This window comes from Amblyomma americanum, chromosome 6, assembly GCF_052857255.1.
Source record: "Amblyomma americanum isolate KBUSLIRL-KWMA chromosome 6, ASM5285725v1, whole genome shotgun sequence".
Classification (NCBI taxonomy): Eukaryota; Metazoa; Arthropoda; class Arachnida; order Ixodida; family Ixodidae; genus Amblyomma; species Amblyomma americanum.
In genome coordinates, this window is record NC_135502.1 from 39,518,033 (window position 1) to 39,545,446 (window position 27,414).

General features: G+C 52.1%; 1 protein-coding gene and 1 long non-coding RNA gene across 6 annotated transcripts in view; one reads left to right on the top strand and one right to left on the bottom strand.

The window, feature by feature from the left end:
* The window catches only part of Atpalpha (sodium/potassium-transporting ATPase subunit alpha), a 100,001-nt gene that overhangs the window by 27,930 nt on the left and 44,657 nt on the right, over window positions 1–27,414 (bottom strand). The window contains exon 1 of one of the 5 annotated variants that reach the window (XM_077669163.1): window positions 17,365–17,750. The exons of 2 other annotated variants lie outside the window; for them this stretch is intronic. In XM_077669163.1, the coding sequence (XP_077525289.1) occupies window positions 17,365–17,370 (6 nt within the window). In that variant the 5' untranslated portion in view covers window positions 17,371–17,750. Of the gene's footprint in view, window positions 1–1,251; window positions 1,595–17,364; window positions 17,751–27,414 lie in introns of those variants that run through there. 2 more of the 5 variants (XM_077669162.1, XM_077669165.1) reach the window with 2 other exon arrangements.
* The window catches only part of LOC144136649 (uncharacterized), a 68,722-nt gene continuing 47,676 nt past the window's right edge, over window positions 6,369–27,414 (top strand). Inside the window, exons 1-3 of the long non-coding RNA XR_013315650.1 lie at window positions 6,369–6,933; window positions 15,020–15,114; window positions 18,042–18,367. This is a non-coding gene — a long non-coding RNA (uncharacterized LOC144136649). The remainder of the gene's footprint in view (window positions 6,934–15,019; window positions 15,115–18,041; window positions 18,368–27,414) is intronic.

Sequence of the window (27,414 nt, forward strand, 5' to 3'; positions counted from 1 at the left end):
TTTTCATGCCTCAGTGCGGCTGCTCCTGGAGTGAAATCCACGACCAGCCTGGGAACAGGAAGGAAAAAGGGGCTGGTGTGGTGCCCCACTAGGCCGTTTAAAACACGCCGCACGAAGGCAGCGCCACTGTGGAAAAGGGGTGAAAATGTGGCCACTCGTTCAAGTGTGCGTCTTTTGAAGTTTGCGTGTATGCGCTGTTCGCATCGCTACCGGGTCGACACGCAGTCATCCAAACTACTCCAGTTCTCTGTCATACAACAATGCGACGAGTAAAGAGACTGAAGCCGCGAGGGCACGTGACCCCTGCGGTTACCCTCGCAATTAAAGGCTTGTTTCCGGAAAACCAGGGCGCGGCATGCTAGTAAATACTGCAGTAAGAGACCTGCGCTCCATCGAGTAAGGTAGACGCCGCTAACAGCGTTGTACGGACGAGGAAAAGCGTGCTGTACCCAACGCATCTATCGCACCCTGTACAACACTTAGAGGACACAGAAGTTACGGGCACACCCGACGCAGTTGAGCGTAATCTCCCCGTATACGGCGACCACACACACGCGCCTGCGCGCACTAATACGCGCCACACTAGCGAACGAACCATCTAAGCAGTTAGCGTGGCTACAGGAATGGACTCGGGACCTCTACAAACTGGTAAACATAAACAAGGCGCAAGAAAACGATCGACTACGACCCTTGCGGCGGCTGCAAGGCTCTTAAAAGGAAACGGAATTTAAAACCACGTTATCCACCCAACTTCCTGCCCCTGTCAGAGACGGTCGGGAAGATAACGTCCTTGTGAAGGAGCTCGTCGGCACGATGCCAGCACGAAGGCAAACATTGCAGGACGGACTGGACCTCGAAGCTCGGCGAAAGCATTGCGGCAGTCGCTGAACGTGTTGGGCGCTCAACTGCGCTCAGAAATATGCGTAGGCGTAGAGAGCGAGAGATAAGCGCATTGCTCGGAGGACAACACCTTCAGAGACCTCCTGGGGAACGTATCAAGGAACCCCTTCCTCCGTAATAAAAAGTTACGGTTACGGAGCTCGACAGGCGAAAGCGCCGCGCTTTTCCGTACCCGCCAGCGAAGAACGACCGCGTAGCACCTGTTTTTTTTTTGTTTTTTTACTGCGACGAGCTTTCGGGTTCACAGTCGCAGTCGGGTTGAGGGTACCGAGACGAAGAGCACATAACGGCGCGGCAAAAAAAAAAAAAACAAATCCCAGAAGCTCACGACACACAGCGTGCACAAAATACCTTGTCGTCGGACATCTTCCCAGGTGTCTTCTTGGCAACCGGCGGGGTACCTGATATTAGTCCTGCAGCGGCGAAGATCTAACTCCACGGCGATAGAAAGCCGTGCCCCGCACGCAAAACACAGCCAAGCCCAAGCAGGACTGGCGAGTTTGGCTCCCCCAAGCGACTGCCTCGGACGGAGGACGGCGAATATGGCGGCCGCTGGTCGCGACCGCTTCCCTACTGAGCACCGGCGCAGACGGCGACCCGGTCTTTGAAGCGGCTCGCGAAGCTGCTCTCCCCTTCAGACAGCGGCGACGACGTACGGCAGCAAGAGCCAAGATTGCGCGCCCTTATCGACAGACGGCCGGCGGGGCTCGGCTATACGTCTCGTCTCTTATCAGTAAGCCTCCCCACAAACCTCAGCCCCTCGACTCCGATTACCTTCCCCGCCCCCTCTCATCCTTTCGTCGAAGCACATCGAGTGGATGATGGCAGACGTCACCGCCCGCAAGTGGATGACGCCGCTCACAACACTCGAATGCACTCGAAAGGTGCTGCTGGCGGTGCGCAACAGCGCAGCGCGCGAATCTAATCGCCCGCAACACGGAACGTACAGTACAGCCCGCGTCACGTGACCCCTGCCCGTGAAATTTTTGGAGCAGGCGGTGCGAAAAAAAAAATGGGTTGACCCATCCTCGCAAAGAACCAATTTTTCACCAATTCCCGTGAGTTTTCCTCATTTGATAGTCACCCCTCATGGCTTGTTTTTCCATCGCCCGGGTTAGACAACTTTGCGTCCCTTGAAGATAAAATGCCACCAGAGATCGGTCTCCTTGGACAATAGCAGCAGCCAGCACGCCATATATAACCCCAAGATTAGCAGTCACGTGGGGTCTTTTCGACCAAATTCGAATTAGGTGCGCTCGCACTTCGGTTTTCAGTTCGGTAACGGTCCGAAGCTCGGTTTAAGAGGTCCCCGGGTTCAAAGCCCACTTGCGGCCATAGCGTTTTGCCATAAAGTGTTTTACCCAGTTGGGCATAAAGCCCGCTGGCAAGTGGGCCATCTTCGGACAAACATGGCGAAATCTCTCAAATTGGGGGTAAAGATGCCGGACATCGAAGCTCACAGCCCTCCAACCTTCCCAAGAAAAGTGCTAAAGCTTCAGAAACAAAGACACGCAGTGCGCCATCCTTCAAAGAAGCCGGCACTGACCAAATCAAAGTGCGCGCGCTTCGCTCTCTGGATCGCGATGGCATGCGCGCGCGAGCCACGGGAAAGCGGCGGCGGTGGCAGCATTCCTCGGGCCATGCAAAGCAGGGTCGTAGAGCAGCAGCAGGAGCGAGCGTCAGTGTCTGTAGTCGCGCCTTCTTATCAGCTATATAGCGCACGCCTGATAAGCGACCGCCGCGTCCTCCGTCGCAAGACCATCTGGACGCGAGACGGCGTCCTCTGGCGGCGGCTGCTTTGAGATCGGAGTAATTCACGCCTCGATAACGACATTCACGCAGCCCGCGCCCAGAATGAAGGCGCACGCAAGCTACTTTCAGAATGGGAACGGACAGTGTGGGGAGGTCAAGCGCTCGGGGTCAAGCACGACGTTGAGGTATATGTGCACGGCTCCGGACTGCGCAGGTACTTACATCGACAGGTTTCAGGCTCGCACTGAAACCACTCCCTCTAGCTATAATGTCTGCCATTGTGAAGGGAACTTTCAGGAAACCGTATAACGGTATATGAAATAGACCTTGGTTCATGATCGGCGTCGCTCTGCAAGGCACCCGGAGTCAATGCTGAAGGATGATGATAGGTTTTTATGGCGCAAAGGCATCTGTGGCCAAAGAGCGCCATGGGACAAGGAGTTTTTCGACTACTCAAGTTGACGGGTCAAAGACCTATTTCCCAAGCATTTCACCCTGAATAAGCCGAGCACCAGACCAGGGGAAAGCTTGTACCCATTGTATCATCTGTGGGTAGCCGGCTTCACAGGGGATCGAACCCCGCACCTCCCGCATGCGAGGCGGGTGCTCACACCACTATAGGCCACCGCTGCGGTACAATCGATGCTGAAGGAAAGACCCGGTACCAGAAGCTTCATTGAACCACCTTTATTTCTTTTTCTTTCTTTCTATCTTTCTTTATGCCCAACATTCTTTTATTCTACCCACGTGAGTTACAAGTATATTCTTAAAACATTCGGTGATAAAAGAGCGCGGTGTCCCCGTTTGGCTTGGATACAATTACACGCAACGACTGCTCCATTTTTCCACGCTCGCAACACTTGACACGCACGTTTCGACACAAAACGACGCATATCGATACTAATGGATCGTAATGGGAGCGAGCGCTTTCGCGACGCGACACCCGATTAGGAGCAAATACAAAGGAAGGCCCCGCTAAATACAGCCCAAGAAACTGCCAGCTACGGGAATTCAAATGCAAACGACAGCGCTTTCGCGCGATACTGGAGACAGGGCTATATACCGAAAAGGCCCCTGAGCTTGCAACTTGCAGAGACGCATTAGCAGGCAAATAGCCCATCGGCACGGCAGCGCTACTCAAAAAAAAAAAAGAAAGCCAAAGAGAATGCTTCAAGTTTTCTTCAGAAAGGAGAAGAAAAAAACACCAAATTATTGGCAGAAACTGGCGTACTTCAGGCGCCGTAAATTTATCCGAGACAATTGCCGACAATTCAGCATATTTTCTACGTTTCGTGAGCCTTCATAGTTTTTCCGTATGCTACTTCTTTTAAACCTGTTCCTTTAGGCTTTAGTGCTCGTTAGCGATACTTAACAGACCACGTAATACAGACGGCTCGTTAATTGGAATAAACCGGATTTTAGAATAAAGCGAGTCAAGTTCGAAATGACGCCTTGGTCCCGTCATGCATCAAGTGTTTTAAAAATAGGCTCCGGCTAATTCAAACTCCCCATTATTCGAAGACAATTTCTGGCCCGCCCTTGGAGCTCCGACCGTCGACGGTCCACTGCCTACACCGAGACCCCATCCGCAACGCGGCAGATCGCTTTCGGTTTGTTTCGCGTGCATCGCCGAAACAGTAAAGCAACGGAAAAGAGCGGCGCAGCAGTGCACGAGAGCGAAGGACATGCGAAAGCTATACCGCAAAACCGCGGTGTTATCCCCAACTCCCGACACGTACTCCAATAAACAAACTGGGGTTCAATACAGAAACCCTGGCGGATGTTGAACGAGCGGTGTCACATTGGGCCGCGCTTTCCACATAAACACCAACCAGCGCTGCCGCAGAGGGCTGCCAACGGAGCGGGGAGCAAACGCAGGCTCAGCGAATACTGCGAGCCGTTTTCGACCGCATTTCAAACAGTGATATTTTCAATTTCTATTCAACATTTCTATTCTCGAGTGAATCGGCGATTATGAGACTACTGGCCCTCTCAATGCACAGAGACTATAAATCAACGGCATGACGATTAGTGGTGAGAAGACCCAAACTATTACCATTACTATAGGGCTACGACGACTAATAACTACGCTCTGAACAGAACGGAGTTAAAAGGGCGTAAGCTATCCCCTAGCGCACATCCTTTATACTCCCATATAGGCGAATTCGTGTATAGAGTATACTGTATATTACTGCTCCCACAGAGACCACATAATACGAGTACACACGCCGCTGCAGAGGGACAATGGTGTCGGTTTGCACACGGCTGCCCGCACAGCTGGCGGCTGTGCCCCCTTGCACCCAGTTCGGAAAGGGAACGAGAGAAAATATGAACAGCGCAAGACCTCAGGGGCGGCACACTGATGCCCAGCAGTGGTGTGTACGGGCCGTCGAAAGGCAATGAATATCGATGGTTGGGTTAGAGCGACAGCGCAGATGAGAGGGGAAAAAAAATAAAGGCACTCTCCGCGCGCGCGAGCATTTATACGGTCACCGGAACAAATGAGCCATGAACCGAGTCACAAACGCGAGAGCGCGCGCGATTTCGCGGCAAAAGGAAAAAAAAAAAATCGACGCACGCACGCCCCGCAGGCAGGCACTGTAGCGACGCAGCTACTTCTGTACTCTGCTGCTGCTGTCTCGGTTTAGTACCGCGCAGTGCTGGGGAAAGGCGCCACAACGGTACGAATCAAGAACTGACAGGACGCATTCGAATCAGCCGCTTCAGACGGCTATACTTCACACGTAGCCTTTTGAGGCGAGTGAACAACGGTTACTGTTTCTGTGAGGCTGAGGTCCTGGCAACTGAAAACAGGACATTTAAATAGCAAAGGCTACTTTTAATCGCGAGATCGCAGTCTAGTGCCGATTCGCGCAGGCTACCGCTGCACCCAACTACCCGGGCGGAGCCGAGTATAGGTCTCCGGGTACTAATGGCAGGCCGGGCCAAATGAGCGCCGCCGATCCGCGGGCGGGCGACGCGGAGCGGCTGCGAATTTAATCATCGGAGAGTGGTCGCGCTCCTGGCGCGAGCAGTGGAAGCTCCGCTCCGATGTGAATGCACTGCGCGGCGGACAGTGGGGTACGCTCTTTGCATATCCGCGGACCTTCTTACCATTCTGTAACACGCTGTAAAAGAGGCACGGAAAAAGAACAACGATCCCAGGTGGCGGCTCCTGCTCATCAATCGGCCGAATGAGGCAAGTAATCGGGCTGAGTGGGGAGTCTTCTCTACTTTTGGATTTACCGCATCACACGTCCGTTTTCAGCATTTTTTTGTTCCACCTCGCGAAGCGATGTCGAATACGCAACGGCGTTAGGCTGAACGCGTTTGAACAATGTTTCATTCGTGGAGAAAGAGGAAGAAATGAAAGGGGCGTAGGTGTCTCGTGCCCGGTGGACACCCGAACCGCGCCGAAGTTTCCTTCATTAGCTTGAGCGCATGGGAGCAAACTAACACCGCGCTTCTTTCTACGTCGACTATCACGATACCTGCCAACCTTCTATTGACCCATGAGCGCGTAGTATAGTTGATCCTAGTTATAACGAAGCTGAAGGGGCCCGGCGATTACCTCGTTATAGCCGTAGCTTCGTTATAGCCCGTGTTAATTATAGGACACTGATAAAGACAGCGCCCGTTCAGTCCACCGTCGTTCTTTGTCCGTGTTTCTCGCGCTGCTTTCCCGGACCTGTTTTCGCTTGGTAAGTGTAATACAGTTCATATCACTTGTGCGGCACTATAGCAGTACTGACCGAAGCCTCCAGAAGCAGGAAGGAAAAAGAATGTCCCACAATTTCACTGTAATTCAGAAACAATGACGCGAGATCGCACCGCTGGCTCCCGACGCTTGCACGCGCTTGGTTAACTCAGCGCGTTGCCTCTCAACCCAGAAACGTCTATCCACCCCTCTTTCCACTTCCCGGCAACTGTCATGCTGGGCCAGGAACACCAGCGCGATGACAGCGGGCACGCAGTCCAGTGTACAAACACAGACGACCGCAGTTTCATCTCACAGGCAGCTTGCGCGATGACAGCTAAACAAACCGACGCGTCTCCTCCTCGCGGCGTTTTCCTCTCCCACGTGGCGAAGAAATGAAACACGAAGAGAAGGCGGTGGGGGCGCTGCTTCCGAGAAGCCGCGCGTGTTCGCATCCGAGGCCGCACGCTATGCAGGAAGGCTTTGGACGCCGCACGTGGAGGCGGACGACGGAAGTGCGCTGAGCTCATGGCGGCGTTTCCCGGGCGCCGGCAACGCGATGCAGGAAGAGCCTGACGCTCGATGTATGTACGCCGATCTTTATGAGTAATCATTTACTGCGCTCTGTGAAAAAAATAAAAATAAAAATAGCTGAGTAATGCGTTATATATAACTAGTGTATACTGCGTTGATATGGAGCAGGAACGAAGTTTCGATTGCTGCCTTTAAAAACTGGTCGGTATACATAGTGTAGTCATGGTCTCTGTATACACATGGATCTGGTAGTATAATAATTCGGACAAGGCGCGGACGTTTACCGCTAGCTGGGCGATGTAATGGGCGCGTCTAGGAACTGTATAAACTGCTACACTGGCTTCCAGAGTTTGAGCCCCCTTTTCAACTTTTAATTCCATTCGGAATGTATTACAAAAAAAAAAACCTGTCGCGTACGTGCCTATGAAGATTGTTCGCATTTTTCAAACGTCAAGAATATTTTGCGCTACCTCGTCATCACACCGCCACTCCAGCGCTGTTGTACACCGGCAACAGTGACGTCACTTCCTCGTGCACACAGCCCCCCCCCCCCCCCCCTTCCTCTTCATACAACTCCGACATGCGTACACGGACAAGGCCCCCCGTAATCGCGTGATGACTGCAAAGACCCGCTGGTTCGCCGGCAGCAAAGACGATGCAGTCGTGCTCCAACGGGTCGACCGAATGACGACACCACGCTAAGCACCGAGCCTGCGCCAAAGCAGGCACCGTCGATGCAGCAAAGGGGTTTTCTGTTGCTTTTTTTTTTCTCTATGCACACGGCTGTGAAAGATTTCTGCCATTCCCGACGGGCGCACATCTGCGCTTGTAGCGCACACGAAGGTCGCGGGTGCGTTGCGCAAAGATGTCTACAGAAAAAAAAAAGGAGCAGCGGCTGCGGCAGCGGTGGGTGCTCACATAGGTATACAGCAACGAGGGGAAAGCCGCGAGGGGAGAATGGATATATATTAGAGACACTGAAGTTTGCCTATACCGATCGATTCATCATCATCATCATCAGCCTGACTACAACCACTGCAGGGCAAAGGCCTCTCCCATGTCTATCCAATATGGCGGACGACCTCACATGAAAAATGAAGCCTTTATAATCATGAAAAGACTCAGAAAGAAAAGAAATGCAGACATTACAGCTACACGCCGTCAGCACGAAGTGCGGTCACGTCAAGTGTTTTCTTCTTGCGTGACGTCCTTTGACGTCAAACCAACGCTATCTATGTCTAACCGTTAATCAAGGAGTCTAATGTACTTGACGTCACCAACGTGACCGACTCAAAATATTTATTTTCCCAGAGTTCATTTTTTTAACTTCAAATTTCTGAGCAACAAACGTCGAAGTGCAGAAAGCGAAACAGTCCAAATTTGCACACAGAACAAAAACTGGATGGAGTTCCCTCTCTGTTTATTTAAAGACAAGCACCAAGGCCCAACCAACATCTCAGCACAGGAGGGGAATAAATATTCCCAAGCTGAACCACCGGCGGCCACTTCGATAAAAAGGAACTGCGCTGTAAGGCGACACAGCCTAGTTGTGCGACGCGCAGTGCTATTCAAGGCATCCGGGCGTGCATGGAACAGCGTTCACCTTGACAGCAAGATCATCAGATTCACCACAGAGGCGAGAAAGTTCGTCCCCGCCCCCCACCAAGAAATCTCCGGTGGCAAAGGGTATAAAAGAGAAATCTGCTTCAAGCTCGGGATAGTTCCGAGACCCCCTAAGCGTCTTTTTTTTAACTGCGGAAACCGCAACATGTTTAAGCATGCAAGCAATATGAAACTGCTAGTAGACACCGCAAAGCGTAACAATCCCAAGGCGTCCACCCGGTCACCCCTAGGAATCGTCACACATACAATGACAAATATTTACTCGAGAGACGCACCCAAACACAAACGCGTGGAACAGAGAGCAGTAAACCTCGCATGCGAGATAGATCAAAAGGACGATGTGACAAAAATGTAAATACCTATGAAGAAATTCACAGTTCTTCAGAACATGCAACCGAGAATCAGGCAGACGAGGACGAGTGAAAGCAGAACACAAACGTGGCACGGCGCACGCCCGGAGTACAGCAGGCGTACCTTCTGGAGCTGGATATCCGACATCGCCTTGCACGGCGGGGATGGGAATCGCCTAGCAGCGCCAAGTTGCCTGCTCTTTATAGGAGTTGAAAACAAGCCGACGCCACCCAATGCGGAATGAGGGAGGGAGAGAGGGGATGCTAGAGAACAGCGACGATAGCAACCATGTCGCCGATCGCATTAAAGACGCCCAACAGAGCATCTGCCGCCGTGCAAAGAAAGCGAAAGGGGAAAAAAAGAAATATGAACACCAGCCCTAAGAAGACAGATGAGACCGCGAGCACAATGCAGGCGGCGAAGAACGGAATGCGGAACACGTGACCAAGTCTGAGGACCCAGCAGAGTCTGAGCAGATAAACGAGATGCGTTGTGGCACCTGCGGTAAGCCCGTGGGGGGCGAAGCCGACGGCGACGTCATCGGCGAGGTCGCGTGGGAAATGTCGCGGAGGTGCGTTTGCACGGTACGGCTGGCAGCCCGGGGGGCAAGGATCGAAAGAACGCCGGTGACGCCACAGAGATGAACGTTACTGCGACGAGGGACGGGGAAACACCTCGAGCAAGGAAGCAGTGTGCGGCTCAATGAAGGCATACAGACGTGCGCTACAGACGGTTCGACGTGGGCAGCTGCAGCGGTAACACTGGCGCCACTTTGCCGGTATCTGAAATGGCGCGGAGCTTTAGCCAGCCGCTACCATCGCTGGCAGAGGCATACAACACTGTTTAGGAAGGGTCTCTCTGCTTGTGAGATGTCAGGCCGCAATTCTCGCCATACATCGAAACACCGTCCGCATATATGAACAGCACCGCTTCTTTCCGTCAACTCAGAGCACTCCTAACGAGAGGCATACCTGACTGACGCGCTTGCAGAGTCATGTATCCACACCTTGGAGTTCAGCTCTGGATAATAGCTTGACCGTCTTCAGAGCATACGTGAACTGACCGCCGCGTCCCTGATGCCGACTGCGGCTGGGAGGAGGAGACTTGAGACGTGAATAACCATTTCTGTGCGGATGAGTTTGAAGGCCAGTTTGGGGGCGCATCGCGTTCAGTTGAAAGGTTTCCACGGCTCCTGAACAGAAACATACGGCTCCTGATAGGGACAGCAGCATCTACTGCGTCTTACCGGCTTGTTCAATTACCACACCCTCCACCCAATTGATTACAGACTCGTTTTCCCTCACTGAACATGAGAAGCTAGCCTGACTAAGCTGTTAAACCTGGTCCTTTGTGAACACACAAACGCTTCGCGCGGTCTTTTACCGATACTCAGACCTTCATTGAACTCCACTGCATTTCACTGGCCTCCAGCGTGTACACCTCTCCCATTTCGGTTCAACGCCTCCGCGTTACGTTTAGAACAATGACCATGCATTGAGCACATCGCAAATGCAGACTTCACAAGTACATTGGCCTTTTCGAGGCACCGCCGTCACTGGCACGCAAGGTAACCATCGGAGATCAAAGTACGCACGCCCGACTCTTGACCTGAACGCGACCCGATACGTCGAGTGCGCAGCTGCTCGAGCAGCGGGGCGCCGCTATCTGCCCCCCTCAGCAGTTCAGCGATGGGGGAGACAATCAATCAAGAGCGGAGTCTGCAACACCCTGCAGAAAACCCCTTTTCATCGGCACTGTCGCCGTTTGTCCAAGAAACGGAGTCAAGTGGAAACGCGCTATCAACGCGTCACGCCGGCGCAAAAACCCCTGGAAAGCGGGTTATCGCAGGGTATTGAACTACTAACCTCGTCCTACGGTGGAAAACGCAGCGAGAAAAAAAAAGGTTGAGTGATAACACTGTATCCGTAATCAAGGAGCTGTTGCGGTGCAAGCGATCCTGATAAGCAGTAGCCGGTCGTCTGATGAAAGACTGAAGGTTCCTAGAGTGCAGTTATGAACTAAAAACGATGACGAAGTTACATTAACAAAGGGGGAGACCACCTGAACGAAGCCGATGGAACCCTCGTGGGATGCACAAAGCGAAACTTCGCGCCATAGTATAAAGTACCGTTTCACGAAAGGTCAAACTGAGGAGACATCCGCAACAAAATGTGCACGCGTAGGATTCTGCGCAGAGATTTGAAACGTATTAAGCCACGTACGGCTTAAAGGGACGCTTGAGGACAAAATCCATCTAAGCTTAGCTAGTAAAATGTGCGTCGCTTTTCATAGCTCTTTTGCGTTCGCTCGGCAACAAAAGACGAACTTATAGCTGTAAACTGCACAGGTTGATAAGCCACTTTTTTTTTTCTCCCGTCACTCGGCTAAAACTAATGACACTGATGACGACATGGTGAAAATTATCGACTCCGAGATTAAGTCCCTGCAGAAGTAGATGGTGCACGGTGTGGTGTAGCATCAGAGATCCGCAAAGAACCACTTCACGTCACCGCAGTGTGCTCTTGAAAATGGTCCGCGGATGCGATGGATTTATTTCATTTATTTTTTTTTCTAGCTTACAAAAGCCTATTGTTTAAAAACTGAAAGTGACCTTTTTTTTAAGAATGTGGTAACCAATCTGTATATATAGGTAAACTGATTTTCATTTTTCGATTAAATTCTGTATTTTATTTCTTCCGTCCTTGGTGTCCCATTAACAGAGGCACCTAAGCAATTCCCTGAATTCCCTGCACCGGTACCGGTACAGGCTCTACAGAGTATGCCGTCGGTAGGCGTGGTCGCTGCGTGCCTCGGATGCGGTATATCAACAACGCTAAGTATCAATAACCGCACCTGTCCTGATACACCGTCCGGCGCGTACGTCGCACGCGTCACGACGTTAAATGACCACCTGTCGCAGTGACCCTCCAACGCGGCAGACGATAACCCGGCAAATTGTAGTCTTTAGACTAGTCGGAGTCAACCTCCCAGAAGACGTTCCTCGAAGCAATTTGGAACGACAAAGAAAAACGCCTGCTTGCGCAAAAGGCTTCGTATACAGCCTTTTCAGGACACAAGAGGGATGCATTCAACCGTTCTCGGTGAAGAACGTTAACGAGGCAGAAAAACCCTCTCATTCACTCAGTGTCATCGCAAGAGATCACGCAAGACGCAGCGCGCCGACCAGGCCAGCAGGGAGGCGTCCGTACAGAGAAACGGGTAAAGCACTTGCATCGGCGTCGGCAAAGAAGACGCCCAACGCAGAGGGTCGTCGGGCGCACTAAAGGGCTTGCCAAGGCGCGCAGGCCGCCATGTCAGTGCCGCGCGTCGGCAGGCAGCGAGAGCAGCGGGCGACCCATTGTGCATTATTCTTGGGCCCGCTGTGCACCGATCCATCAAAGCGCGGCAAGTAGTTGTCGCTGCCATCGGAAGAAGCGGGGGAGGAGGAGCGGCAGTATGTGACCGTAAGGACAGGACGAGCGAGCAGCCAGCAGCAGCAGCCGCCGCCTTGGGAGACGGCGCCTCGGTCGCTTCCAGATCAAAGCAGAAGGGTCCGAGGTCAGATCTGCGCCGGCGCAGTTCCTCCGGGCCAGGTGAGATGGCGCTACGTTCCACCGGAACCCGTAAGAAGCAGAGTTTAGAAGCGGGAAGTATAATGGGGAGGGCGGGAAATTGAGAGAAAGAAGAGGGCAAAGAACAAATACGTCAGAAGAATACAGGGCTAATAAGGAATCAGCGAGGGAAACGAAGCGATTTGGGAACAGATAAAGAAAAAAATGGGGATGGAGCGGCCAGGCGTAAATAAAAGTGGAGGAGCGCGGCTAATTGAGCGACGGTAATGAAGTTGAGAGAAGTGCAGCTTCAAAGCGATGATCGCGAGACGAAAGTGGAAGGAAAAATAAAAAGCAAGTACCGGAGACAGGAGTGAAGAGAAGACAGGGGCACCGAGGCGACAAATGCGAAAAAGAGATGAATTAAAACACTGAAAGACAAAAGAAAAAGAAAGCAAGACGCAGATGAGAAGTTAGCTTCCACGCTTTCAGCGTGTGACCTCTGAGTGACCTCCGCGTGTCTATTATAGCCACGCCCATGTAACGGTGCAACGCACTGGCGCAAGGGCAGCACCCAGGGGCGGAGGAGAGAGAGAGAGAGAGAGAAAGAAAGCGTCATTGAAGGGTCCGGGGTGAAGGGCGGGAGGAAGGCAAGCGACAGCGGTTGCGTAAGAAAGGGTCCCACGATTAAGAACAAGACCACCAGCGAGCTAGCTAGATAGCTATAGCTCTATCAACGAGAATGCGAAATTACCCCGAAAGAAAGTAGTTTCTTTGTTGCGGTCTGCTTTTCACGGCCTCCCGGAGTTCTGGACTCTCGGGCGGGGTTGAGAAAGTGCGAGCAGATTTAAAAGACGACGACAGTTTCACAACGCCACCGCTAGCCGCGGCTGGCAATCTGGAGCGCGCAAAATTCGAGCAGGCTTGAAGCAGGAAGGACATTTGCGCGCCTTGCGAACGACGTGCCAGCGGCAACTTCACGATTGTTGCGGCCACAAAACGAATCCTGATCAAGATAAACCCCGCGAAATTGATGACGGCGGCGAATTCAGGGGGAGCAGAGCTAATGCACCACGTGATTGATAAGCATTTGAACAGCGAATGCTCGTCGAAAAATACGGCGCAAAAAAAAAAAATTCATAGCGCTGGCTTTCGAACGTTGGAAACGATACGCGGATGGATGATTACAAAGACTATGCAACAGTCTGTTCACTTCGCTGCGTCCGAACGAACGAAGGTACAAGCGTCCCTAATGTGAACGGGTTGACGCTGCTAAACCAGCTTGAGATGTCGGGCCAGTTCCGAGGCATACTCCCAAACTCCGAAGGAACTTCTGATATTCGTTAAGGCTTCCAGACGATGACAGAAGAAGCCACCATTACGCTATCCTCCTAATAAGCAATCGGTCATGTGGCAGGGCGTGGCTTTATTTCGGGACTCTCGTCATTACGCTCTAAACACGAATACGCCTGGTTGGGAGTGAAGAAAGGAGTAAGCGTCCACTTTTTAATAATAATAATAATTGGTTCTTGGGGAAAGGAAATGGCGCAGTATCTGTCTCATATATCGTTGGACACCTGAACCGCGCCGTAAGGGAAGGGATAAAGGAGGGAGTGAAAAAAAGAAAGGGGTACCGTGGTGGAGGGCTCCGGAATAATTTTGACCACCTGGGGATCTTTAACGTGCACTGACATCGCACAGCACACGGGCGCCTTAGCGTTTTTCCTCCATAAAAACGCAGCCGCCGCGGTCGGGTTCGAACCCGGGAACTCCGGATCAGTAGTCGAGCGCTCTAACCACTGAGCCACCGCGTCCACTTTTTACTCCTTTCTGTTTTAGAGTGCGGCTCTAATCTCTCTATAGTGGGTCCCGAGGCGTGGTTGTTGGTCTTGTCTGCAGCCGCACAGCAGGAATGACGTCAGTGAACACTGCAGAGTGGTAGCGAAACGACGCCGCCACGAAGGAACAATACCAGGCACTTGCTCGGCAGCGGCGACGGGCATCTTATCGCCACCGCACGTCCGTCAGCCGCAGCTCGCGTGCAGCCGACTCCTTAGGTAGCGCCTTTGTCGTCGGCGCACGACAATGGAAAAGTCCGCTCGTCGCAAGCTTGACGCGTCTGACTCTTGGCCTAGTTTTTATCGCCGCTTGTAATGCGCGGTGAGGGAGAGAGGAGCGGAAACGCGCCATTTAGGAGCTGCGCGAGTTACTGCAGCATTGCGAAACCAATCACGCCCTCAACACTGCGTTGTACGCACGGCGGAAAATTGCGAAATGGGGGGAGAGAGAGAGAGAGAGAGACTGGGTTCAACGTCATTAGCTAGAGTGCGTCACTGGCACTGCATCTTGAGCTTTCGGAATGCGCCGAGGCGATTGCGAATCGTTCTCGCAGATACATAGCGAAGTCCCGTTAATCTGAAGTGCGCTACATAACAAAAAAAAAAACGCTACCGGAATGCAAATTTTTTCCCCGCAACTGCCGGCAGTCACGTGGCACTGTGTAAAGGAGATCACGCGACGAGCGTGTCTGTTATGCTTCTACTTGCACCAGATACTGCAGTTCTGACATATGGCTGAGTTTACAATTTTTTTTTTTTTCTGCGTGTCGCAGGACAGCCGCAAACGCAAATGGTCAAGACCCTGGCTCTTCTGTAGGCACCGACTCGGTTCTGAGATCTACAGAGGACGCAACGGATCTTCAGCAAGGTTGGGTTGTGTGTGCTCAAGTGGCCCCCTCTACTTTTTTGTGAGTGTGGGACACGTCAAGCGATACCAATAATGGCCGCCACGTCTTTGGCAATGGGCACACATATGCCCTCGATAAGACGGACACGATAAGGAACGCCTCTGTACAGCTCACTTCGGACGGCACCGTGACCTTGGAGAGAAGCCGAACGTTTGTATTGGACGGCGCCGTGTAGAACATAGCCGAGACTTCGCGAGAGGATGTAATGATTGTTGCACGGCATTCGAAGCAGCCACTGTCCGCTCGGTGAAGATATCGGTCTTATGAAGGTCGATTCTCATACGAACACGGCTCCGGATAGCTTCGCAAACGTCGAATCGTATGCCGACCAAAACCACGTGGTCGCCTGGCCACCACGAATTAAGTGAAAAACAACTGCACCGCTGAAAAATGAGTTCTTTCTGACGAGAATCGTAAAGGCTGGATAACACGTTGAGTGTATTGCACGAACGACGACGGAGCGGAGGGGAAAAAAAGCAAACAGAAAGAAACGAGCAAACCTAAAAACGAATCAAAAGGTTGATTCAACGAGCGCAGCGTCTCGCCCTCTGCGTGCAAAAGCAAAACCTGTCTAGCTAAGCGGCGTAGAAAATATGCGCGCTTAGCGCAACGTTCGGAAACTTCCTGGCGCGCGTTTTTTTTTTTTTTCTCCCGGAATTCGGTTCTCGCGGGCAGAGTTACAACCATACGGTAACCGACTTTCCAGCGAAGGAACCCACGGGTGCGCGTGTGTACACGTCTACGCGATCCGCGCAAATGACTGGACACGACCTCGCCGTAACGACAGACGCGTACAAAAAGCCGCTGCAACGCGATACCGCAGCTGGCGGCGTACAATATGCAGACGCAAGGCGTATTGCGGAGGGCACTGAGCCGGCGTATCGCGGTGATTTTGTTGAACCAACAAACCACGTGCGTGACGTCAGTAAGAACAAAAAAGATTAACTCGCCACATGGCTTCACAGTACTGGAAACGACTGCGTGCCTCGCGAGAAGCATTAAACAGAAAAAAAAAAAACACTTGCCGGTATGTCTTAATTCTCCTCCTGCACTGACCTCATCGACACAAGTGCCAGCCCGAAAGCAGAAATATTACGAAAACACCGGTACGCAGTAATGAATTACTGCAGAGGCGCCTCTTTAGAAATGACAGCGCATGCGATTACAATTTTCAATGACAAACGTGACCAGCCTTCTCCACGTTCGAAATGTCAGGCAGGACGAAGATGACTTTGTGAAGGTCATGCTCGGTCCTCGTTCGGACTACGCCCACGTTCCAAACCACTACTGTCTAACAAGGGTATATAGGGTATCTCAAGACAGGACTGGTAGCGGCATGCATCCCTTCCCTTGCGCGCTTTATAACGGGCACACGGAGCCCTGAACACGGTTGCCAGCCGACCGTAGAGAAGAGACATTCCTACCACGCTGTGTAGGCGGCGGCTTCCTGCGCTGTTTGTCCCCAGCTGGCTGAAACACACCTGCGTATCGTCCCTGAGAGGATCCCCACAGTGAAACACGTACGGGCGGAAAGAGCTGCTATTGCTGTTGTCGCCAGCGAGAGGCTTGTACCGGAGTCTGTCCTTACCGCTTCACGGAGAATCACTGAACTGGGGCACTGGGCAATATGCGGCGGTCACGCCACACAGTGCACTCAGAGGGGGCTAGTGTTCAAGTGTATTCGTGCAGTATAAGCGTTGCCTAAATTAACCGGAAAGGGTGTAAACAACATAGAGCGGTGTCTACACGAGACAAAAAGATTCATCTGTCACCACACCAGGTATTAGTCGGCCCCACAACTCTAGAATTAGTTGAAAACAGTGGGCTGCATAGAAACCCGGAAGCTTTAGACGCTAGCTAGCGTGCTTCCCGAGTCACGCATTGGGTAGCATGCTTAAATCCGACTTTATATTTTCCTCATCGTAACTCGTACAACTAACGCTGCAAGATGCGGCGGCCGTTTGTTGATCGGGTGGCCTTTTGAAAATTAATGAGAAGTTGTCCATACAGTTAACAAGCAGGGACCCCCTACTCCAGCAAAAGCGAACAAGGCTATAGAGGCTCTCCTTCTTTGCCGTTCGCTACGCTATCATTTAGAACACGCACTAGACACGTGGTTCCCCACATACCGGGACAACAACGAAAACTAGGCCGTCACAGAACTAGCGGGGTCTGACACCGCCGACCAGACAGGCTGGCTGGACACTCACCACCATGATGGACTGTCTCGGTGCGCTGCTGCTGGCCGACACAGAGAGAGGGGCTCGCTGGGCTGCGAAGCGCTCAAGGGAGGCGCCTGGACGTTACTTATCCGGCGCCGCTCGCGCTTCTGACGGTCGGCTCGCGGCGTGCGGCACAGGTCGCTACGGGCGCACCGCGGGCGGCCGCCGAACCGCAGCGCTACCTCAGTGCGCGGCGCAAACGCAGTACCGCTACGCAGGGCGTACAATCAACGCCGCACACAGGCTGCGCAAGACGTCACACCACACGCGAGCGTACGACTACTCGCGCCGCGGGAGACTTGTCACAGCCCCGTCTGCCGAAAGCAGCGCGCTCACAAACGAAGGGCGCGCGCTCACAAACGCACGCACAAACGCGAATGAACGAACGCCCTCGGACCGAGTCGCTACAACACCCCCCCCTTGCATCCTCGCTGCGGGGCGGATGAATTTTTCCTATACAGCCAAGCAGAGCTGCTGCCGAGAGTGTGGGTGGGGGTATTGGCCAAGCCTTGTTTGCACCCCCCCCCCCCCCTTCCCGTCCGTCGAAGTCTCGTTTCTTGTCTCGCGTTTTTTTTTTGTTTTTTAATGTTAATTTTCTCTTTCGTCCTTGCCTCGCCTTTTCTCCGCGCGATCATCATCGTCATCGCCAACCTTCTCCGCCACAGCCCGGCGACTTTCACCGGATCCGTCGACGAATGCAACGCGGGGCGACGCGGCACGGAGAAACAGCGTCGTGCCGGACGCCGGGTCAGGCGAGATAGCGCCGCTCGCTCCCGGCCGCCCTGTTCCGGCCTGACCCACTCCACCTCCTCCCCCGCACACCGCCGGCACGCGTCCGTTATCGAAAGCCGCAGCCGCGGGCCGGCGAAGAGGTTCGAGGTCGGGACAGCCGCCGAGACGGCCACTCAACAGTGTTACGGGGAAGAGACGACCACAAAGAAACTCCGGCCGCAACAAGGTTAAGCCACGCGGGGGTGACCACCACCAGAAGGTAAGCGAAACCGGACTAATCACTTCTGAGCGCTCGTAGTGCGTCGGCTTGTGTGCTGTCCCGTCCGTAGTATCGCGCCGAAGAAAGCTTCAAAACTACTTGCCCGACATCGTATACGCGCTTCGCTATAATCATTCCACAGCGAGCTGTAAGGCGAAGGAATGCCAGAGAAAGTCCCGAGTAGATACCGCACCGATTCCAGCGGCCAGCTGAAGAATGCTTTCACGAGCGTTTAAAAATGAGCGCTAAAAGCGGAAAAGGGATTAACGCTAGCATAATGTCGACATTATAGTCAATCGTGGCTTTACAAGACTGCGGGCCTGAGAATCGGAACTTGTTTAGTTAGATGAAGAAGCGACTGTTCACACTAAAGTGAAGCGCACCATACGGACATCTTAACGAACAACAGATCGCCACAAACAAATCTTCTAATGCGACCACACCTTTCATGAACACAGCGTCTTAATATAACAAAAAAAAGGGGGGGGGGAGGGGGGCACAGGCGCTGAATGGATGAATACGGCGAAAGCACTAAGTAAAGGTGCCCTACCTACGACTTAATTACCCATGGCAGAACGTTTAATCTCGAGCTCAAAAGAGGTGCCTAGCAGGTGCCAAGTATGCCCAAGGTCGACACTGAAAGGTCGCAGGGAGGTCAGTGGCCGCCGACTTTTACATCAAACGCACTTTTTCTCTCCGGCCGCTCGGCTTGCTAGCCAACGCGATCTACAGAGGCTGCGAAAACTTGTTTACCAAATCGATCCACACCATTCCAATCGAAGTTCGCAGATTGGGCAATTTCGGCTGTAACACATGTGGAGGTTTAACAGCAGCGACGCGGACACCATTCATCACAGGCAAAAAAAAAAAGAATTAACGTTACCGCTAAACCCAAGGCAGAAAAAACTATCCAAAACACTGACCACTGCAGCCGATAACAATGTTTGTAAAAATGCCCGACACCGAGAACTGCTGGCAGTGGGACCAGCCGGGGTTCATCCACACGCTCTGTTCTCTCCCGCAACCCTTTCACGCAACCACGGTGGCCGTCTAGTCTGGCGAACTAACACGAGGCATCACCTTTGCTTTGGTTGGGCAATGCGCGAGCATCCAGACACGCACGCACACACACACGCAGACAAGAGAGGCCAGCAGACGCAAGACACGCGGGGTCACTTCAGAGCACGCGCTTGGGGCGGCCACTCGAGAGAACACGTAGACCAGAGGAGCCGGCCAAGCCGCCCGCGGCCGCCACGAGTTATTCATTGCCCCAAATCTCTTGCTTTTGCCGACGCTCGCACCTTCCTCCTCCGACCGAGCAAAGCAGTCTCGAGCCGCGGCAAGGACGAAAGCGGCCGCGTGTGAGCAAGAACAAAAACAAGTTGCAAGCAACAGCAGAATGTTCCTCCCGCAGACGAAAGGAGAGGGGAAAAAAGGGAGGCGCTTACGTCATTGCGCGCTCTGGACCCAAAGGGACGCGCACACAGGCCGACAGACTAACACGCAGGCTGGGTATTCCCAACCCACATGTTGGGTACGCACGCACATACACTAGCTCTCTTCAGCCAGACTGGCAGTCAGTCAGCTCTGGACCTGGTGAGGGTGGAGGATGAGAGAGAGGGAGAGGAAGAGGGGGCAAAGGGTCCCGAGGCGCGCGACCCGCAAGGACAAGCCAAAGCGTTCTAAAATTAGGCCCAGACGGGTCCCACGAAAGAAACACGGCTGCGTTATTTCGAGCGCCCGAAAACGCCAGCCGCGCGTCGCCAACTCCCTCGCACCGCCACGAGCTTGAACGCACGGCTCCAGGTTGACCCGCCAGCTGCGGTGCCGTTAAAGCGCGCCACGGTGTTTGGTGGGGTTTACACTGCCCGCAAAGTGGTCGGCGGGTTCCCAGCGCACACAGACCTGGTCTACGCTTTCCCACGAATGCCTGCACTTCTTTGGCATTGCTTCGCTACATGTCGATAGTGTGGGCCCTCTGCTTAGTCGAGCACTGCAGAATCCTGCCGGCAATGCCTAGCTGCGCCATGATGGAGTCTTTGCACGTGACCGAAGAGCTTGTATACCATAATAGTTGAAGTCTATCGCACTTCGAACGAAGCAACGCCTACTAGAAGTTCCTAACGACACCGCAAAGGTCTGCTCAGGCCTGGAAGTGCTATGGAAAACCATTAGAGAGCTTCTCTCTCGAAGTTTTCGCGGATATCGATCCGAACGCCTTAAATCGAAATCTGAACGAAAGCTTTGTCTTCGACGTATACTATGCGAAAGAAACCAAGTGTCTGCCCAAACGCAACGACACAATCCGACAACGACCCGCTCACCCCGTTACCTCAAAGCAGACGGCGCGAGGCCGCTTACGGAACTGTCTTCGAGAAATTTCGTGGAAGACATCCGGTTCGGCTTGCCGACGCGCGTTATACATACATACAAATTGCGTGCATACGTAAGGTCAAGCCATCACAGGTCGCAAGTCCTCCTTACAAGATGAACAAGTCTGCACAATAATCTCGCCAGACGAAAACCGTCTGTGTTCGCCCCAAAGACTCTAGATGTCAAGTGCAAAAAAAAAAAAAAGAAAAGATCAGAACACTATAAGCCAGCCTGGCAACGCCAACGGAGGAGGAACCGGATCTCCTGCTGACAAGACGACAGACACCCGTTGCGATGGGGGTTAGCGCTGGTCAGGAACCGAACAAGCGGGGCCGTAAACAGAAGAGCAGAAGACGACCCAGCAACGCAAGAAGAAAACCGATGGCAGCTTTTAATTTCACCGACGCGCAAACAGAGCCAAGTGCAAGCGTAAAACAGAGTGGGCGTCAGGGGAAAGAGAGCGGGCAGACCATGATGGACGGCTCGCCCGCACGCTATACACAGCAGAACTGTGGAACAGGTTCTTGTTTTTTTAGTTCCCATCTAGCGCCGTTGATTATTGGCGGAGATCTACGCACGTGTTCGCGTGTGCCGACCACGAGAAGCGGATTTGAGCTTTCGAACGAACCGGACAGCGCGTACGTGCAGTCGAGATCTACGCCGAAAGCACTGCTCGCTTTGCATATGCTTTTGCGAGCGGCAGCAGTTTAGACGACCGATCTTAACTACACGCTTAGGGTAACCACGCGCTAAACGAGAAGGCGTAGAACGGGGTACTAACGTAGAACCAGTTTGTTGAAATCACAGACACCTTGTGACTATAGCTACAAGCGTTTTTGTACAAAATGAAGTTGTATATGATAATCGCAGTTTGTATCACTTGTGTGACCACTCGTACTACATCTAACGTTGCACGATTCCTGGTGTTTTCTACTTGACGTATTTCATGCTGTGCCGTTATCTGACTTTTCCATACAATAACTTCGGTTTTAATTGTGACGTTTTGCTTTTGAATCATATCTCCGTTATTTAGACCAGCTCGCTGCAACTGCATACAGATGTGTGCAGTCGTTATCTACTAGGCATTCTGCGTAATTAAGCAGATATTCGTGTACAATACCGGGTACCTCAAACGCAATGCCTGCCTGCAAGCCTATCAGGAACACGTCGAAGCCTAGTCCCGTTTCCACGTTATTACAATTTACGGCAAGACCACACAGTTCTGATTTCAACCGTCGAAATGAGGTCAGGTTGAATGGACACTAAGGGAAACTGCGTCGAATGCACTGGCCTATCATGTCACGACTACACTGAGTCTGCACCAAAGGTCATATGATTCTGCAGGTGCAAAGTCACGAGGTATTGTAAGAAACGCCTGCGTCAAGCCGAAACAAAGTATTACCGGTATTCGAAGCCTCAGAATAGCATATAAAAAGTTTCCCGACTGCAATCGGCTCAGACGGCGAAAGGACAAAAAGCGCACACCGTTTCGACGCTCGGCAGTTTTAATTGATTGTGCACGCACTGAGAATAGAAAGTTCAGTCATCTCGGAACATTTTCTTTTCTCGCCGCTTTTATATTCCCTGTGAACAAGCAGACGCGATATCAACGCTAAGTATAGATCCTCCTTTCGGCGCCTCGTTGAATATTAACCGTTTAATCGCCGAAAGCGCGACCTTGTACGCGAGAAAACTACAGCAAGTATATAGAGCGAGCTCAGCAAGCGAAGTTTTAAAAAGAAGGCACGCCCAGAACAAGACGATAGCCCGAGACACCTGGAAGTGAACCTCGAGCAGTGTAATAACGTCCGCAAAACCGGTTCGAAGGACAGCTATACAGCTGTCCAATTTTCCCCCAACGCTCGCTAAGGTTTCCGGATAGTCGAGGCAGGGCTTCTCGAGTGGTTCTCATCGCGTGCACGTTGCATGGACAAAAGCAGACGGGGAAGGGGGAAAGGCGATGGAGAGGAGTCCTGAAGGAGACGACGGGAAACTTGAAACTGGCGGCAGATCGATATGAGTACGCGAATTGTGCGCAGAATGTTTAATTAGCCCTGAGGCCCTCCGCTCTTCCGAACGCTGCTGCAGAGGGGTTGGGGAACAGGGACGGCGCCTGATGCGTGGAGACTGATTAATGCCGATATCTTTACGCGTCAAAGCAGCGCTGTAGGCTTTGAGGTGCGCCGCATTATGCAGGGAGCCGGATTAATTTCCACCCACGTGAACAAAAATGCCACTTATACACGGGTCTTCTTTGAATTCCTTTTTGAATTTTCCGCCAACCTGGCAGAAGCACGCCCACCGCGGCTGGGATTGAACTTCCGGCTGCTGCTCGGAAAGTTGAGTCGCTCGCGAGTCGAGACCTTTTCAGGACAGCTGTGCGCCGCCGAAGCGCCTAGAATTTTCCGGGATTTTTACCTGCGGGATTTATCGGCTGCTGGGATCGGCAGGGCAAAACACAAGAGGACGTCACGCATTTACAACTACGCCGGTTTACCGAGCAGTTCCGTGGAAACGGCCTCTTAACGTGCCCTACTTTCCACGAAGAGGCCTTACAACGGCAAGTCGTAAGGTAATTCAGTTGCTTCACTTGTCATTAAGGAAACGTGTACTAACTATCTGCATGCAGTTTAGGAATCGGTTCCCTGAATCTGGCGAGTAGGAATATTTTACTGGGCATTACATAAAAATCGGTGCATTGTCTGGCGCTTCGTAACTCCCCCCCCCCCCCCCCTTTTTTTTTATGCGATTCTGCGATAAAAGCTGCGCGGAGCTGCCACTGCACTCTGGTATACATATTAGTCCTCGTATGCAACTGGCGAATCTGTATCAAAGGTACGGGCTAATGGGGAGGGCGGCAGTGCGCATAGCTCGGGATTATTCGACAAAATGGCGGTATTCATGCGCGCGCCACAATTTCGGCACTTCCAAGCTTTCTTTTTTATTAATTTTGCACTTTTCCGCCTATCGAAATGCGGCCGGTGCGTCCACGACCCAAACACACGAACAGACTGCTCGCGTAGTCGAAGCGTGCGTTGAGGGACGGCCTTAGTAAGCCGGGACATCACAATGAAGAGGCAAGCGCATGCGGTCACCGTCTGCCGCCCAGTTCGCTGGCAGACGTGTGCGTATCAATCAAACGCCGAGGCCCACGTTGGCCACGTGGACGTCACCTCCCACAGCGTTTACGAGCGGTGCCTTGGGAATGCTTCGCACAGGTGGCGTTCCAGCTGCTCTGCCAGAACAGCCGGGCGTCGACCGTGTACATTACTGAAGCAGCTAAGCAATAATAAGACAGCATCGGACAGCCCGCGAAGTGCCCTTGATTTCTTTCTTTCTAGTGTAAAAGGAAGAATTCACCCATAGCAAGACCAGTATGAGCCTGTACACGCTTTCCCCTGTGCAGATGTAAAAAATTAGGGGGGGGGGGGCACTTTGTTGACGTAAAGTGCGGTGAGGGGAAAGCCTTTGACGCGGTGTTGCTGCTTGTGTCACCGATGTGTGGTTACGACGTTGACTATGTACACAATTGTTTCTGAATCTTAAATGCTGGAAACACTGGAGCGTGTTTGGGAGGCATCCATCTGATTCGACGCCTTTCCGCAAACACTGTCTAGCGTCCTTACGCTGGACATATATTAGTGTGGGACTGTATGAAAAATAAAGTGTCCCTGCATATGCGTTGGCAGGAAGTAGCGTAGTCGCTATAGCACGCTCCGCTGCGGAACGGAAGGATGGTGGTTCGAAGCCCGCTGCACAAGGATTTTTTTTTCTTATCGACACACCCCTCATGACGTCATCGGTGTGACGTGACTTGAGACCGGACATGAGCTGCAACGAGACATGACCCAAGACCGGACAATTGTGGTCATGGCCGCAAGTAGGAGCCATTAAAGGCTTTCGCCTTAAAAGGAGGCGGAGACATATACACGTGCTGGAAATTCGCGATGAATATTCTCCAGTAATAAATGCGCACTGCGCAAAATCATCTCACATTCCCAACCACGCCAAACTTGACAGGATGTGGAAACTAACGAAAGGCGCCCACATCATAAGCTGCGCAGAAGCTTTAGGTAATGATGACCGTCGCAGAACTGGCTGAAGGTTATAGTGAGACGTGAAAGCGCGCATTTATTCGAAGATAAAAGCGCGATACCGGACAACTCGAAGACGCCAGCGTTAAAAAAGGGAGGGAAGCTGGCGGCTAAATATCTACGGGATATTCAAGGTCAAGAGAAGAAGAAAGAAAAGCGCATCTAATGCACTTTCAGCGGCAGGTTCTGGAGCCACGCGATCCACCGCTCATTGTGATGCTAAAGCGGACGAGCATTCTTCGTAAAGCCTCGTTTCAATTGAAGAAAAGACACGGCACGCTTCCGCGAAGAGCGATCTCTCTTTTCGAAATAGCACGTACGGAGGACATCGCATCTGCATGGCAATAAAATGAAGAGAAGGAATTAAGCACGTAAATGAGGTATTGCGTAATCGACACAGAAGTGCACGCCACCAACGAAGCCGAACACGCAAACAGAAACGCCAATCTGTGCTGCAACTCGAGGCAGATATGCGTGGACCCCGCTCGTGACTGGTCCACGCTATAACGTTAAAATAATAATGAGAACTTAATTTGGTCTGTACCAATATATCACCGAGTTATCAAGACAAAGACGCTGCTTTCACTGAATTTTATGAGCTAGGAAAGTTTTATAAAGTGAAATACAAGTGTCGCCACCACCGGCCACCTTCGCAAGCAAATTGTGGTGACGTCAAAACAGTTTTTGAGGTGCTAGAATCCCAGAGGCCAGGCTACAGCGCCATTCACTTCCAAACGGCGATCACGGAGTCTTTTTTTCGATCTTGACGTCACGAATCCAAATCGAGCAATAGGAATAAATGTTTCCAATTTCTAAACCCTATTTTTCTGTGAATAAATGCCTCTCTTGCTGCCGAACAGATATCAACATAAGTAGAAAGAGCCACAGAACCGGTTTTTACCAAGAAGAAAAGAATCTGGTTGCGCTGATCGTGAGTCTCCTTTTAAGTAAAGCTATAGGAGTCGCTACCGCGAGCAATGGCTGTACACGATGCATTTACGAGAGCAGTTTACTCGGGTAAAACAATGTAGAAAGACGCCTTACCCGAAATCTTCATCCGCTCCATTAAGAGAGCGTGCTACCCCCGCAACTTCCCCGCCAAATTTGAACACGAGAACAGCGAATGCATGCATCCTTGCAATGCAAGACGTGATGCGGGTCCAATCATGGTCCAACATACGTAGCATGCGCTCCGATGACATCCGAAAATCTGTGCCCACAACAGACAGAAGAGGACAGCAGTTACCCTATCGGGCGTAATGCGGACTGAGATATTAGTATCGCCTGTCTTTTAAGTCGACATTAAATATTGTAGTTGCGATGTTCTCCACAACTATCATGCAGTATGCGAAAACATTTTGACGAAGGGTATACTTTGAAGTCAAATATAAAGCTGAGTTTCATATGTTCCAATTTTGGAACACTGGCAAACAAAACCTTATGTGGCGAGACAGCGCCGCCTATTGAGAATCCGGAAATCAGGTACAAGGACGACACACAAAGGCTAGGATAAGTGAGGGAAAGAAGGCTGACGCGACGTTAGGTATCATTCAGAATGGACACAAAAAAAATCAAACGAACAACAGCAGCAACAAGAAGGGTTTACAGCGACCGTAAACAACACTGCACCCAAAAAAACGAGAATGATTTAGAAACAAACAACAAGCCAGCTCAGAGAGACGAAAAAAAAAAGAAGGTTGCAGCCATCCAACCTTGACGAGCGTAGCCACGCAAACAAGAGGCGGAGGTTGGCCTAACTAAGCGCGCTTCTTCGAAAGGACGTCTAGAGAGGTGGGGGCACTTTTTTTTTTTTTCCTTTCAGGGCAGGAAAGGTTGCCGGCGAGCCATTCGCTTTCGCCACAATACGCGTCGCAACCGGACAGCGTAAACTGGACGCCGGCGTCGTTGGTTCACGTAGGAAGAAAGACGAGCGCGTGCGTGACCACTTATTTGTTCGACGCCTAGCAACGCGGCTGGCGTTTCTTTCGAGCGCAAAATCTGCTGTAAGGTAAAGCGCCTCAACGTTCAGGTCTGTCTTTGGGGGTGACGACAACTACGCCCCCAATTTGTTTCACAGAATCTACTTTTTCGGTGTGGCAGAAGGTCGGCCGCAAGGTCGTCCATGGAGCAATATTGCGGCGCCCAGGGAGCGTTAAGACTATAATCTTAATTCAAATAAAATTTAGAAAGCTTCATGTCTATGGATCAAGCCTACACGTAATACCTGTTAAACAAAATGGCGAATCCGGATCGAAGAATAGTTGTCACTACCTTACACGGAAGCATGGTATGGAGGAACCTTTGCTGCAGAGCGGGCAGTGAGGAGTACAGGGGCGCCTCGCATTGACCAACACCTAATGGAGGTCGTGATGCCCGACGCGATGGCGCTGCATAGGCAAGTGGGACACGACCGCGACGCGAGACTTCGAAAAAAATGTAGAGAAAAAGAACACAGCCGCAAGCAAACCCGAGACGAGAGAAAATTACGGCCTCACAAGCTGCCGCCGACTGCGGTCGTTAGCTGGAGGGACGCGTAGCAGGAGAAGAGAGAAGGTCTCTTCGCACCCGTAGGGCAGAGCG